Source organism: Strix aluco, chromosome 10 (genome assembly GCF_031877795.1).
Source record: "Strix aluco isolate bStrAlu1 chromosome 10, bStrAlu1.hap1, whole genome shotgun sequence".
NCBI classification, from domain to species: Eukaryota; Metazoa; Chordata; class Aves; order Strigiformes; family Strigidae; genus Strix; species Strix aluco.
In genome coordinates, this window is record NC_133940.1 from 14,239,828 (window position 1) to 14,255,727 (window position 15,900).

Sequence of the window (15,900 nt, forward strand, 5' to 3'; positions counted from 1 at the left end):
ATGAGGAACAGGGAAGGAAGCATTCCTACCTCCCTCTTTTAATTTCAAAGAGATATAGAGACCTCTCTCTTGCATATTTCTATAGCTGTAGAGATCCTGTATTAATAAAGATATCTCTAGGGAGATACAGGTCTGTGTTAGAATGCACATTTAGCAATCCCCTTCTCTTTGCTCCTTCTGCTTCTCCCCCAATTCCCAGTTAATGTTACATGTTCAGCTGACATACTGTCTTAGGCATGTCCATCTAGTCTAATATTATGGCTCATTTCTTCTATTCATTCTGGCTTGTTTCTTTTATAAAATATGCTTTAGAAAAATCAGGTTACAAGACAACTGTTTTCAGCCTTCATTGGAGTCCTAGAATTGAAAATCCCTAACATGCAGCTGTACATGTTCTTGTGATGCATGCAAAAAAAACCCCCACACCTTCAAAATTTGGTTTAAAGAATTCAGCAACTGAAGCCACTGCTGTTACTAGATGAGTTGTGTGTATCGTTTGCTTAGTATTACCAATTTTTCAATGAAAATGCTTAGTTTGCACCTGGAAATTCAGGTCTTGGATGTTAACATCGGGATAAATACTGAAGACCTTTTTATTTAAAGCCCTATGGGATCAATTGCTAACATAAGGAGCATTCAGCTGGAAATTGTCATTTATGTAGGATGAATTGTGTCAGGGAAGATGTATTGATTTGCCTAGGAAATAGATGGAAAAAACTTACAGGTTAGAAGAGAAGCATTCAGTTGATGTTCTGAAATATCCAAGTACGAAGCTATCAAACAGAAGTCTATTTAATTTTCAAATAGACCTTGAGCCAGCTAAATAAAAAGTCATGGTTTAGGACCTGTTGTATTTATGGAAGATGTTTTTTAGATTAACACAAATGTAAGGGTTGGAATGCTGAAGACCTTGCAGCTGCTGCTTTTAATGGCTTGCTTCTAATACATGCTGAAATCATATGAATTACTGAAGTCCAGTTGAGATTTAATAAAAAATGCTTTGTGCTATCTCTTTACAGACTTGCTACAAGTACTACATGAGTGATGACATTAGCCGTGATTCAGATGGAATGGATGAACAGTGTAGGTAAGTGCACAAAAACCTGAAATAACACCCACAGCTCTTTGGTTTGTGGTTTTTTTTTCTTGCAATAATGAAATTATTGACAGATAAAGACCAGTACATAAGAGCTTAATCAACAGTTGTTTCTCACTAAGAAATGCTCAACCCTAGGGTTTTTATAAATATTTAATTGTTATTTTAGTAATTAACAGGAAAACGTTCTATAAAGGCATCCAGTAGCAAACACTTGTAAGACATCACATTTGTTCTGGGAGAACCCTCTTTACTAGCAACTGGAAAAAAAGCCCACACCTTCAAAAAAATTCCCAGAATGTTTCACATTGTTCTCGCCAACAGGGAGGGGCTGGTGGGGAGTGTGAAGCTCAAGGGCAGCTTCAGCTGCAGTGGCAGGTGGGGTTCAAGATCCTTAGGGCAGTGAGGAGGATGCACAGCAAGCTCACTGCCCTGGACTTCAGGATTGTAGACTTTGGCCTCTCCTCTTCAGGGATCTGCCTGGTGGAGTAGCATGGGATACAGCCCTGGAGGGAAGAGGGGCCTAAGAAAGCTGGTTAATATTCAAGGATCACTTCTGCCAAGCTCAGGAGCGATGCAGCCCAAGGAAGTCAGGCAAAAATGCCAGGAGACCTGCATGGATGAACAAGGAGCAACTGGACAAGCTCAAACACAAAAAGGAAATTTACAGAAGGTGGAAGCAAGGACAGATAGCTTAGGAGGAATATAGAGAAACTGTCCGAGTAGCCAGGGATCAGCTTAGGAAGGCCAAAACCCTGATAAAACTGAATCTGGCTAGGGATGTCAAGGGCAATAAGAAAAGCTTTTACAGGTACGTCAACAATAAAAGGAAGACTAGGGAAAATATGGGCCCTCTCCGAAAGGAAATGGGGGACTTAGTTACCAGGGATATTGAGAAGGCCGAGGTACTCAACGACTTTTTTGCCTCAGTCTTCACCTGCAAGGGCTCTAGCCTGGAAAATACGTTAGGGTACATGGAGAATAAGGAGGTGATTGGTGACAGCCAGCATGGCTTCACTAAGGGCAAACTACGTGTGATGAATTTGGTGGCCTTCTACAACAGGGTTACAGCATTGGTGGATAAGGGAAGAGCAATTGACGTCATCTGCCTGGACACGTGCAAAGCATTTGACACTGTCCCGCATGACATCCTTGTCTCTGAATTGGAGACACATGGATTTGACAGATGGACCACTCAGTGGATAAGAAATTGGCTGGATGGTTGCACTCAGAGCTGAGGTCAACGGCTCGATGTCCAAGTGGAGAGCAGTGATGAGTGCCGTTCCTCAGGGGTCAGTGTGGGGATTGGTGCTGTTTAGCATCATTCTTGGTGACATGGACAGTGGATTTGAGTGCACCCTCAGCAAGTTCACCGATGACACCAAGCTGTGTGGTGCAGTCACACGCTGGAGGGAAGGGATGTGTCATCCAGAGGGACCTGGACAGGCTGGAGAGGTGTGCCTGTGTGAACCTCATGAAGTTCAACAAGGCCAAGGGCAAGGTCCTGCACATGGGTTGGGGCAATCCCAGGCACAAATCCAGGCTGGGAGAGGAGTGGATTGAGAGCAGCCCTGCGGAGAAGGACTTGAGGGTATTGGTGTATGGAAAACTGACTGTGAGCCAGCAATGTGCGCTCACAGCCCAGAAAGCCAACCGTGTCCTGGGCTGCATTAAGAGAAGTGTGGCCAGCAGGTCGAGGGAGGGGATTCTCCCCCTCTACTCTGCTCTCATGAGACCCCCCCTGCAGTTCTGTGTCCAGCTCTGGGGCCCCCAACATCAGAAGGACATGGACCTGCTCGAGTGAGTCCAGAGGAGGCCACAAAGATGATCAAGGGGCTGGAGCACCTCCTCTGTGAGGACAGGCTGAGAGAGTTGGGGGTGTTCAGCCTGGAGAAGAGAAGGCTCCGGGGAGACCTTAGAGCGGCCTCCCAGTGCTTAAAGGGGGCTAAAGCTGGGGAGGGACTCTTGATCAGGGTATGTGGGGATAGGATGAGGGGTAACGGTTTTAAACTGACAGAGGGTAAATTCAGATTAGATATAAGGAAGAAATTCTTCCCTGTGAGGGTGGTGAGACACAGGCACAGGTTGCCCAGAGAAGCTGTGGCTGCCCCCTCCCTGGCAGTGTTCAAGGCCAGGTTGGACGGGGCTTTGAGCAACCTGGTCTAGTGGAAGGTGTCCCTGCCAGTGGCAGAGGGGCTGGAACCAGATGATCTTTAAGGTCCCTTCCAACCCAAACTTTTTTTTGATTCTATGATGCGTGCCACCTTACAAATACTTTAAAGGTGGGGATAGAATCTGACATTCTAAACCTTGTGAGCCACAGAAACTTACTTTTACAGATGAGTTTCCCAATTTTGAAATACTAAAGTACTTCTCTGTCCTTACATCAAATACCTAAATGTGTAATCCAGTCAAAACTGTGCAGTCTGTGATGCCTGTGAGCTTACTTGTTACCTACTTTTCAGGTCTTCATCAAAGCCTATGCAATCTATGCATAGATCAAAAACCATGTGTATTTTTTTCATATGTGCCTGTAGTAGTAATATACCACTTAAAGCTAGAAAGTGTTAAGCTAATTTGTTTTGCTGTAACATAAATAATTTTTTTTTTAATTCTCAGAAGAAACATGGAAAAGAAAATTTAATTTTTGTCATTTAAAATCGGTGCTGAAATTGTGTTTGGATCTTACTGACCATTTCAGCTTTGTGAACTGTTAATCTAATACCTTAATTTTCTGACTTTTTAATTTGACTTTCTGCTTTTCAGTCATGTTTTTAATATTGTTAAATAAATTAATGGGTATCTGTTTATCGCCTGAATTTTTAAAATGCAAATTCTGTATCAAATAGTGAAAAATAATATAAAATAATAAATATAATAGTGAAAAATAGTGAAATGTCTCAAATTTGTCACCTTGTTGGTATGGAGATAAGACTCTTATATTTCTTATGTTTCATTTCAGGTGGTGTGCTGAAGGTGGAAATTTGATTTGCTGTGACTTTTGCCATAACGCCTTCTGTAAAAAGTGCATTTTGCGCAACCTGGGTCGAAAGGAGCTGTCGACTATACTGGATGAAAATAACCAGTGGCACTGCTATATTTGTCATCCAGAGCCTTTGTTGGACTTGGTCACTGCATGTGACAGTGTCTTTGAAAATTTAGAACAGTTACTGCAACAAAACAAAAAAAAGATCAGAGTTGAAAGTGAAAAAAGTAAAATATATGACCATACAGTCAAGTTTTCTCCAAAGAGAAGCAATTCAAACTGCAATGGTGAGGAAAAAAAACTAGATCGTTCATATTCAGGTTCACTAACATATTCTTATAAAGCACTTATGGTGCCAAAAGACTTGCTTAAGAAAACAAAAAAGCTGGTTGAAACTACAGCAAGTCTGAATTCTAGCTTTGTAAGCTTTTTGAAAAAAGCTGCAGAAAATGTAAAAAGCCCAGCTCTGCAACTTTCTCAGCTAAAAGCTTTTAAATCTGTGTTGAATGACCTGAAAAAAGCTCATCTGGCACTGGAAGAAGGCCTGAACCTGGAGATGCATGCTTTGAGTGTTAAAATCAAAGACAAAAATACCAAAGAGAAAAAACCTGATGTTAGATCAGAGAAAAATGAGGTGAAAAAAGATGAAGGAAAGGAACATGTGGCATTAAAAGAGGATGATGCCGTAAAGACACACAAAAAAGTTGTATCAGAACGGCCTGGCAGTGAGCCCATGGATCAAAGTGTTCCAACAGTGGAACAAACGGAAAACAAGCGTACTTCTGGTGAAGAGAAAAGGTCTGGCAGAAATGAAGAACCTCAGTATGAACCTAATAGTACAGAGGCTTTAGACATGGATATAGTCTCCGTTCCTTCATCTGTTCCTGAAGATATTTTTGAGACTCTAGAATCTGCTATGGAGGTTCAGATTACATCAGATGAGCAAGACAATGGAAATACAGGAACAGATCATGAGACTCTAAATTCAAATGTAAAAATGAACACTCCTATGAAAGATACCAAAGGTGGTACTAAGTTAAAATCATCTGCTAAAGGATCAAAAGAATTGGTTGTAAAATTGACTCCTGTTACCCTTTCAGAGTCTACAGTTAAAGCTGAAGATCAAAACAGCAATCTAGAAAAGGCAAGTAAGGATGTTGATGTAATACCTAGAGCAGAAAACTGTGATTCTGTAAAACAAAATCATCATGGTGGCAGTGAACCTTCCACAGAGAATGAAACTGTCTCACTTGTAGAGGAATCTGATCTCAGGAGATCACCACGTGTGAAGACCACACCTCTGAGGCGCCAAACAGACATCAGTCCTTTAACATCAAATTCAGAAGAAGATAGCAATGACACATGTAATGAAAAACGTAAGAGAAAATCATCAAAACAACCAAGGAGGAAAAATGATAAAAGAAATTCTTCTGACAGCACTGTTGATGGTCCTAGCCCTAATAAACTTTCTAAATCAAAAAAGCCATATGTATTGGATCACAGCTCAGATTCTGATGAGATGCCAGCTGTTCTTAAAGAAGTAGCTATGATGAGTCACAGTTCTTCAGATATTGATAGCAATAGTGAAGCACCAACAAATGATCAGAAGACTTTAAATTTTCTAAAGGATCAACCAGTAAAGGATGAAAATGGAAAACGAAAAAGAAAAAGTTCCAGTTCTGGTTCAGATTTAGATGCTAAAAGAGGCAAATCAGCTAAAAATTCCACTTCTGCTAAAAAGAAACGACAAAACTATTCAGATTCTTCAAACTATGATTCTGAGTTAGAAAAAGAAATAAAAATTTTGAGTAAAATTGAGTCGGCAAAAAAAGCTAAGAAAAAATACTCACAAAAAGAAGATAGTTATGATTCCTCTGAAGAAGAGCAGAGGAAAAAAGTAAGTAGTAAGAGAAAGACGAATTTGAAGAAACAGAGAGAGAAATCTTCTGAAGATGATGATGCTGAAAAGTCTTCCCCAGAGAAGGAGGTTAATCATTCTTCTAAAGATAAAAAAATTGGTAAGGGGTCAGTTGCTAAGGAAAGGATAAACAGAGACTTAAAAGAAAAAAATGTAAAGGGAAAGCATGATGAGTCTTCTGATGTTGAGAAGTCTTTACTGGAGAAGGAGGAGAGTTGTCCTAAAGGTGTAAAGCAAGCTGCAATTAAGAAGAGCAAGGATTTGAAAAAGAAAAAGCCACAGGAAGATTCTTCTTCAGAGAGTACTGAGAAATCTGCAAAAAAAGAGCACAATTTTGATTTATCAAAAGACAGGGTCAAGAATAAAAAAGCATCAGAAAGCAAAGTGAAGAAATCTGAAAAATTGAAAAAGAAAAGTTATAAGAAAGAACAAGATGATTCCTCTTCTGATGTTGAAAAGTCATCTCCAGAGAAAGGAAGTTGCAATTCTTCTGAAAACGACAAAACTAAAAATGAACCAGTGTTTAAAGAAAAGAAAAGGAGGAATTTGAGGGAGAGACTATCTAAAAGAGTACAGATTGATTTATCCTCTGATGCTGAAAAATCTCCCCTAAAAGAGGAGAGTTCTTCTGAAGATGCTGTGCAGAGTAAAAAACAAACCGAAACTAAAGAAAAGAAAAAAATAAGTCACAAAAAGAAAATTTCCAAGAAGGAACAGAATGACTCATTGTCCTCTTCTGATGAGGAATCTTATGAAGACAGTAAGAAAAAGATTAAAAGAGGGTCAATGAAAGAAAGTAAAAAGAGTAACTTAAAAAAGAAAGTGTCAAAAAAGAAGGTGGTTGTCACTTCCTCTTCCTCATCTGATAAGGAAGAAAATGATGAACAGAATTCAACAGGTGATGGAAGCAGTGATGAGCAGAAAATTATGCCAGTGACTGAAAACTTAATGCTGTCTGCTGGTACAGGATTTTGTCAGTCATCAGGTGTGCAAATGTTCATCTGCATGTATTATTACTATATTAATAGAGAAGTTTGTAAGATTTGGGTAATGTTTAATCATCTAGAAGTGAAAATATTCATAAGTAGGTAATTCTACATTTAAACGTTTGCAGACAGGTTTTCTGATACTGATTTGGAAGCACCCATTTCAATTTGTGCAGGGAAAAGGATGTCACTGTAAATGGAGAGGTTTGAGAAGCTATAGTCTGTAATTCCCACAGGTATTTCCTTGCAGCACAGCTTTCAGAAGCCTGTTCTTTGGTTGCCCAGGTACTATTTAGCAAAAGCTAGTTTTAAGCAGTAGGTATCTGATGAACTCAAATTTGTCAGGTCATGGTTGTGTACTAGAGACAACTCTGAAGACTTGTGGCATTGTAACAGACATTTTAAAAATCAAGTAGGTGGTTTTTATGCCTCATGAGACCCATGTAGCCTTAGAGCAGCTGGTGTTAGTGTGCTGATTTTGGATGGGATAGAGTTAATTTTCTTCACAGTAGCTGCCATGGGGCTATGGTTTGGATTGGTGCTGGAACAGTGTTGACAGCACAGGGATGTTGTAGTTACCGCTGAGCAGCGCTTACACAGAGTCAGCTTTTCTGCTCCTCACCCCACCAGCGAGGAGGCTGGGGGTGCACAAGGAGTTGGGAGGGGGCACAGCCGGGACAGCTGACCCCAACTGCCCAAAGAGACATCCCCAACCATATGACATCTGCTGAGCATGACTCTATTGTAATTGTTGGCTCAGATACAGCAGTTTGTGACTCTGCAACTAAACAAAAATTAATAAAACAGCAATATGTTTATGAAGGTAGCAGAAGGGCCATAGTTGCATTTTTTTGGAAAAGCCCTTGTAGGCAGACACTAAATGCAAAATGAGGTGACGGTTATTTGTAGTTTCTTAAAAAACCGAACCACCACCACAAGCAAAACACCCAGATTTCAGATTAAACATAATGTTCGTCCTTTTTCATATCAACTTGATGCTGACCCACTTCTTCCCTAAGTTTTCCTGCAGCTTAATTTCTCAAGAGTTGTTAATCTTTGCGCATGCAAAGGTTGCTTTTCACAGGTGCTGTGCTTCTTTGGATTTAGAGCCCTGTAAGAAAGTGAAGTTTGATGGTGTTTTGCATCATTGTAGAGTAACAGTTGGAAAATAAGTTTCTTGTTCTCTGTATTATACAGCCCTGTAATGTTTGTTTTTCAGGGTCCCCCAATGAAGTAAGTTTAGTTGCATCTCAGTGCATGTAATACTAGGACTTAAGGCTTTTCTTTGATGGCTGCCAAAACAATGTTTTTCCTAGTGATGCTACTGCTGGGGGAGATTGCAAATAATGAATGGTTTGCATGGTAAGGAACTGGCGTCTTCATGTGGTAGTGGCCATGGCTGTTACAACACTCACTATAGATAGACAATTAATGGTACTCGGTGACAGTAATCCCTATGCAACAGTTCTCGCCATCACTGGACCATCAAAGAAAAATACTTAAAAAATAAAATTGCTCATGTACAGTGTATGTTCACAGACTTGGTATTGAAATGGCTCAGGAGGAAAAAGTTGGTTTTAATAAATCAGAAGGTGTCTGAGGCAGTGAGGGTGATTTTTTTTTTTTTTTTATTTATTTGCAAGTCACAAGTGGAAAGATGGGATAATTATTGAATGGGAGAGATGGATAACAGTCTACGAATTGGAAAAATGAGATGGTGATGTAGCATGACTGACAACAGAGTTAGACAGAAGTGGATTCATATAGCCTGGAGGGAGAATGGTAAAAATGGGGAGTCTTAATTGCAGTCTTCTAATCACCTAATGGGTAGTTCTAGAAAAGGCTGAGCTGGATGCACGACAAATGGATGAGAGGCCATGGGTACAAGTTTTGGCAAGGAAAACTGATTAAACTCCTTACACTGAGGGTGGTCAAAGCCTGAAACTGGTTGCCCTGTCAAATTCTGGAATCCCTGTCACTGGAAATACTCAAACCTTGACTGGCCTGAGAAAACTGACCTCACTTTGGAGTCACCTGTGCTTTGAGGAGGGGGTTGGAGTACATTGTGTCCAGAGGTCTCTTCCAGTCTTGGTGACTGTATGTTTCTATGAGTTTGCCTTATGAGGAGGAAAACTTGCCCTAGCTTTTCAGTTTGTTTTTGGCTTAATAGGTGAATAAATAAAGGAGTCTCTTCTGTGTCTGAAGAGGCTATATAGGTTGATCGTTGAATGAGACTTAGAATCTGGTTTAACCAACAGGATAGTTCTATTTATCGAAGTCCCAGATTGAGGGACTTTTCTGTGATCACCTCTTACCTGGTCCTGTCAGACATCTGGCTAGTGGTAATTCCAGGACAAGTGTACGTTAAAACAATTTGGAGCAAGCCTCTCGCAGCCTAGTTTTAGTCCACTCCCCACATGTAGGAAAGAAACAGTACAATTGATGAATGAGGGGATCCCAGTTCATTAGGATTTTGAGGTCTCTTTTTCCTAAGCTTAATTTTACTAACTAACAGATTTGACTGACTTACATGAGAGTCAGAAAAATGAGAGAAAAGGAAGGGAAAAGGGCTGGGAGCGTGCTAGAAATAATCTGAATTCCTCCAGTTCAACCAGGAGAGTGCAGAGGAGCTTAAAAGCAGGTATCATACTGTGTTATTCTTTATTATGTCCCCCATGCTGCTGGGTTTGATGTGCTTTCCATGAGAGACTGTATCCATGTAGTGCAGCTGAGTTTTGATATTTGCAGTAAGGATAGCACGTGTAGTTTTCACAACGTAAGTCTTCACACATACACAACAAGTGTGCGTGCACTGTATTTGATACTCTGAAAGCAATAATACGCAAGGTTTATTGTTCTCGAGTACTTCTTAATGGCAGCAGGATGGCTCATAAGTTTAGTAGGTGATTCTGTAATATATTTGTTTGAGCCTTCTTTTCAGGTTACCCAAATTCAGTAGTGGAGCTTCTGAAATGGAGCTAGTAACTTCTTGGGAAACATAATTTCTAAATCCTAGGTGGAGTATTCAATCTCTGTATGTTTTGGTGTAAAAACCCAGATTTCACAGTATATAGTAGGGAAAGAATTGCACGTTGTACGTAGTAGCAAGGATAGTGTGGATAAAAGTGCTGCTTGAAAAACTAGATCCTTTTATTAATGAAAATATTTTCATATGTCAAGATAGGTAACTGGCTTTTTTGCTTGCTAGTAGAACAAGCTATTTTTATATGGGATTCTTGACGGAGACAATAGTTCATGTGCTGTGTTGTTTATTGCTGATTTTACATGTACTAAGTGTTTCATGTTTTCTGTTTTTTTTTTGTTTTTTTTTTTTTTTTTTTGTGTGTGTGTGTGTTTTGTTTTGTTTTGTTTCTCCTTCCTCCCCCAGGAGATGAGGGAGAGACTAAATCAAGGGCTGTTCCAATGGAGGAGGAGGAAGATGATGATGATGACGATCCTGAGAATAGGTATGATACCATCCATAAGGACTTAAAAAAGATTATAACACACCCTAGGCGTGGGCGCAAACCGGCACAACGGAAGAGCAAGCAGGTTGTAAAAACCACGACTGCCTGCCTTGTAAAGACTCGCTCACGGGCCTCCCGCAAGTTTGAACAAGGGGCCAGAAAACAGAGGCCAAAATCCAGAATTGCAAAGAGTATTTAGAAGTGTTAACTAACACACCTTGCATAGGGTGTGTTATAAACGTGCTGCAGCACTGTTCATTTTATGTTCCTGTTGAAAGTGTGAGGTTTGTGACAAGTATTTTATTCAGACAGATAAAAACCTTCTTCTGACAAATGTGAATTTCAGCTAGTTACATGAATAGAAGGTTAAAATTTGCCTCTGTGCAACATGCAGTGCTAAAATATTTTCAGATTGAACTCGGTTATTACTGTTACACAATTTGCTTTTTTAATTGAAACACCTTTTCTCAATAAAGAGAAAACACAGATGTGGAGAAAACAATATTAGATATATTCAGCTGTTAATTAAACTGAATTTTAATCCACTAAAGAGTACCTGAAGTGACTAATGTGATAGTTAAGGCCCCGATTCTACAAGCACTGTGCATAGGTTCAACTGGTATCAAAGAGACTAATTAATGAATTTTAAGTCTTTGCATAGATATTTTCAGAATTATATGTATTGTTTCAGTTTCAAGTTCAATAAAAAATGAATCTATGTAAGAAATAGTTAATTAAGATTTCTTATTTTACCAGTACCATTGTAGTTATGAAAATTAGCCTGGATAGAAAATGTAAAAGCTTCGTTTTCTAATGAGTGAATGCACAACATGAAGTATTGCTCAATTACGAGCCAGTTTCTTTTTGGAAGTTATTTTAGTTAGACTAAAGAGTTGTTCAGTTTTTTTACACAGTATTTCAGAAACTGATTTTTTTTTTTTTGCCATATAGCATGTATGGGACCAGCTTCATAGCTTTGCACAGTTGCTGATGGAGTCTTTTTCTGCTTCTGAGCCTTACTAGTTTAGAATATGGTATCTTTATTTCACAGAGTTGTATGTTTTGATCTGTGGCTGAAGTAAATTTTAAAAACACTGTTTTATATCCTTTATGGACCTCAGTTTGGCATCAAAATGCTGCTGATGTAGTTCTTTCTTGTTTTCAGTCATCAAATTTAATCAAGTAATTGTAGGGACTTGACAGCCCAGGGTCATAAGCAGAACACATAAACGCTGGTAATACAAGATTTTTTTTTTTTTAAATGATGCTTTAATTCCAGTCCTGTTTTGATCCCCCCCTTCTTTTTTCTTTTTTGTTTGTTTCTTAAGTGTTTCTGGTTGATAACTAAGTGAATACGCTTTTGTCAAAGTTCAGTGTTAACAGTACAAATGTTACTGACATCTTAATTATTAGTTTAAGAGCTATATTGGGAAATGAATTGATCCAATTGATAACAAACAAATCAGTAATATGAATTTGGGGTTTAAAAATCAGTTTCTGTACTTTGTTTTTAAGCTGAATCTTTGTTGAAATTTTTATTTAGGGAATATTTTGAATATATATATTTATGAGATGGGGAGGTATTTTGTCAATAAACAGTTTTGTCAACCTTCAGACATGTTAACTGGTAACTGCAGTCTACTTTTACGTTCATTATGCTTTGTACTTGGCACCAAAATCAGTTATATAAAATGTAAAAAGATGGAACAAGTATCAAGAAGTTAAAAGCTTGTTCTTCTGTTTACTCTACACAAAGTGTTTAAATAGTTTACCTACTATTCAGATAAGTTGCCTATTTTCTTCCAGGCCAAAGAGGGTACATAGTACCTACTGGGTATTTGTAGTGTGGGAACTCTCATGTTTGCAAGTCTAGTTTAGATGTTCTGTTATTTGCATACCTCTGGATGTGCATGACATGAATATTAATAGTCCTGAAATCATCTTTGCCAAAATGCAATACCAAGTGGGTCATAATATGACATACAGCGCTGTATGCTTTCATCTTATGTTGTGTAATTATCTATTATTGGTCCTTCTGATCTTTTAAATGGCACTGTTTAATATGTTTGCGGTAGTTTTGTTTATTAAGAAGTTAATAGTGTATTTAATGCAGAATGCCTTTTAAGTATTTGATGGTTGCAATAAATTTTTGTAAAACGTTTTTCTTGTCCAAGCATTTAATTTAATACAACTCTGACAGCTTGAAAATTGGAGTCTTTCAACAAAGACAGTACAGTATTTAGAACAAGGTGTTTGGCAGTTTTCATTATTTTTTTTAAACATCTATGACATTTCATCAAAATATTCATCTCCTAAAATATACTTTAAAAGGTTCTAAATTTTTTAGTAATGTACCAAAGGCCCATTATAAATCAGTAGTGCTCTAGCTGAAAGAATGGTGGCTTTTATTAGCCACATAAAAATGTCCTTCCCCCTCCACCCCCCAAAGGCTTGTTTTGGGCAACCTTATTTCTACAAATAATTAGTAGGTATTTATGAACACTACGTGTGAGTTGATACAATCAAATTGGTAAAAATACATAACGATAATTACCTAATATTTAAAATTATTGCTTCTTAAAAAGAAAAATTATTTTTATAGTGGTAGCATTGTCTCATCGATATTTTTGACAGTTTATAAGGGAGTCCATCATACTGGCACTCTAAAATTATGTACAAGAATGGTGCAAATTACCATGTGGATTTAACTCCACATTATGAGAGGCTGCACCTACTATTCCGTTTTTCCTGAAATGTCTGAAGGATAATTTAAAGTAGTCATACTGTGACTAAGCAATCCCTGGGTAACTTCCAGTTTGCCTATCTCTTTCTAAAAATGTTTTCTTTTAGCATAAGTTTAAAAATACATAGTAATCAATTCATTATTTATAAATGTATATTGTTGGTGTCATTCTTACAAAGGTGAAATATATTTAAATCCTGATTTTTAGATAAGATTATACATACATACTGTTATTTTACTCTAGAGTTGTTTTTATGTGTCCTGGTTGAGGTTACAGTCCCATTCTGTAATGCACTGTATAAATATGTGTTGGGAAACTGTCCTTTATACAAACCTCACGGTATGTTTAGATAAGATGGATTGGGGCTAGGCAACATGACATGCTTGAGGTCACAGCAGATCAGTGGCAGAAAAGAACAAGATGCAGGGTGGTTTGGTTTTTTTTTCTTTTTTTTTACTATCTGAAGTCCTGTGCTGGAGGTCATAAAGCTCTTTGTGCTTCTTAATTAAATTTGTTTATAGTGTTCAACTGTTACATCTGGTTGGCCAAGAATATCTTTTATGTCCTTGACCCAAGTAAATATTATGATATCTTTTGATTTTCGTGGGTTTCTCTGGAAGAATGTGAGCAGGGGAGTTTTTACACTATCATAACTTGCTTTTCTTGGTACTTGCAGTTTGATGTTAATGCAAATATTAAAATGTTAAAGCTAGCATATGAAGCTTCTTAGCTTAGAAACCTGGTCACTTCAAATGGGTTTATATCTTAAAATAGAAATGTGATACGTTATCCTGAGCCACATGCAGTTTAATTTAAAACCAGTGTCAAGAGTCCAGTACTCAATTTATTCTAATTCATATAAGCCATTTTTTACATCAGTCATTTGTCAGATGCATTCACAAGACTTAGTCCGTTTGATTCTAATATTGCTTACACTTTTAATTCCGATCAGATATATACTTACATTAAAAATAGGAATCTTTTAAATTCTGAACATCTCAACAATGTCTTACGTTTTGCCTAACATGTACCAGTGGAACACATTGAAGAGAATGTAGCTATTTTCACTAAACAATCATTTCCATCTCAGTTTGATTCAAAGTGGTTGAACTTTTATCGTAGCTGAAAACTATGTCTAATTGTCTATCTTGGAGTATAAAATAAAAAAATATTACTATAAATAATTAACTAGAAACTAATAAGTGTACCCAATCTGGTTGGTGGTTATGATGATGATTAGTAGGAAAAATAACAGCGTCTTCTGTTTATGGGTAGTAGATTTTGTTCATGGTACTTTTAGGTAAATGATACATTTGCCTTTTTTTTTTCCCTTTAAAAAAATTCATAAAAGAAGAACCAAACATGTACATCTTCTTTTGTTAAGAACCAAAGTCAACCTTTGTTTAAAAATGTATAAATACATTTTTAAAGGTGACTTGTATGAAAGGTAAGTATCGTTATCCACATACAAGTTGTGTTAATTTTGCTAATGCAATTGAAGACAATCCAAAGTCAGTCAAATGCAGTATTACTAGGCAGTACTTTCAGGATTGAATTTTAAAATGTTGCAGTTCTTTTTAGTGTTTCTATTTTCTCTTCCAAAGCAAAACTTTGGTGACGATGTTATTTTTTTAAACAAGAAAAGTAGCTGCTGTCTGCATTTCCTGGTGTAGGATTTAAGGTTAATAATTTATGGCAAATGCTTTTAAAGAGAAGCCAATCTGTGATATTCCAAGCAGTTTCATTTTGAAGAAAAAGTTCTCCTGACCATTAAGAGATGGAGGAAATACAGTATTAGTTTCTTATATAAGGAGCTATTTATTCCTGCTGCTATTATACATGATGTGGTGGATTTTAAAAAAGCAACAAGAACCAAACAAAAAACCTAAGTTCCTTTCCCAAATCCTCTGGAAGGACCTAATGCAAAAAAAATTTGGAAGAGGATGTTACTTCTCTATGGACTTTAGTAAGTTTTCATTAGATTCACACTGTGATCTGTTGATATATATGGAATTAAAGCTTACCAAGAGGAGTGCATTTTAAAGTTTTAATCAGCTATTTCTTCACAAGCCATTTCTCAAAAGAGGGGGGGAGTGTTTGGGATGCTGATGGATAGTTGTTGACTCACTGAGCAATCTCAAATGTTTATTAAACTGTTTTACTTCCATCTTTTAATAACTGAATATATGGTAGCTTTTGGAGAATATACTATCACTCAAAAGATAGAAAATATTACATGAAGTGTTAGGAAAGATACCTTGGGAAAATTCCCTTTGAAAAGTTTCTTTGTTTTAGGGACATGTTACATGCTAAAAAATGAAATACACATTCTTTAAAACCTATTTTATAGTGCTACATAAAAGTAACAATTTTCCAGTGTGTAAGAAAATGTAAAAAGATCACTGTTCCTTTGCCATTTCCATGTGAAGCCTAGGTTGTGATTCAGCATCATGGTTTTCGAACTGTTGTTTTGACTGGTATAAAAGCTGTCCTATTCTGAACCATGGACATACAGGGTACGTTAATTCTCCTGAAAGGCAAGACAGACCAAATTTGACCTATGGGAAAAAAACCCCTTCATTTAAAATTGACTACCATGGAATGAGAACTTCAGTATTTCTGATATTTATATGAGGAAGGCCTGGTTTCATTCTGTCAGGATTTTTTTTCCCCCCTGGAAGTACGAGTTTTCAGATAAGTCCT

The 15,900-nt window shown here is 37.5% G+C and overlaps 1 protein-coding gene across 8 annotated transcripts in view; it reads left to right on the forward strand.

Annotated features, from left to right (window-relative positions):
* ATRX (ATRX chromatin remodeler) overlaps positions 1–15,900 on the forward strand; it is an 88,611-nt gene that overhangs the window by 23,745 nt on the left and 48,966 nt on the right. For 7 of the 8 annotated variants that reach the window (XM_074835342.1, XM_074835344.1, XM_074835341.1 and 4 more), the window contains 3 exons: positions 1,020–1,087; positions 4,059–6,985; positions 10,375–10,453. In XM_074835342.1, coding sequence (XP_074691443.1) covers positions 1,020–1,087; positions 4,059–6,985; positions 10,375–10,453 — 3,074 coding nt within the window. The remainder of the gene's footprint in view (positions 1–1,019; positions 1,088–4,058; positions 6,986–10,374; positions 10,454–15,900) is intronic. The other variant, XM_074835340.1, reaches the window with a different exon arrangement.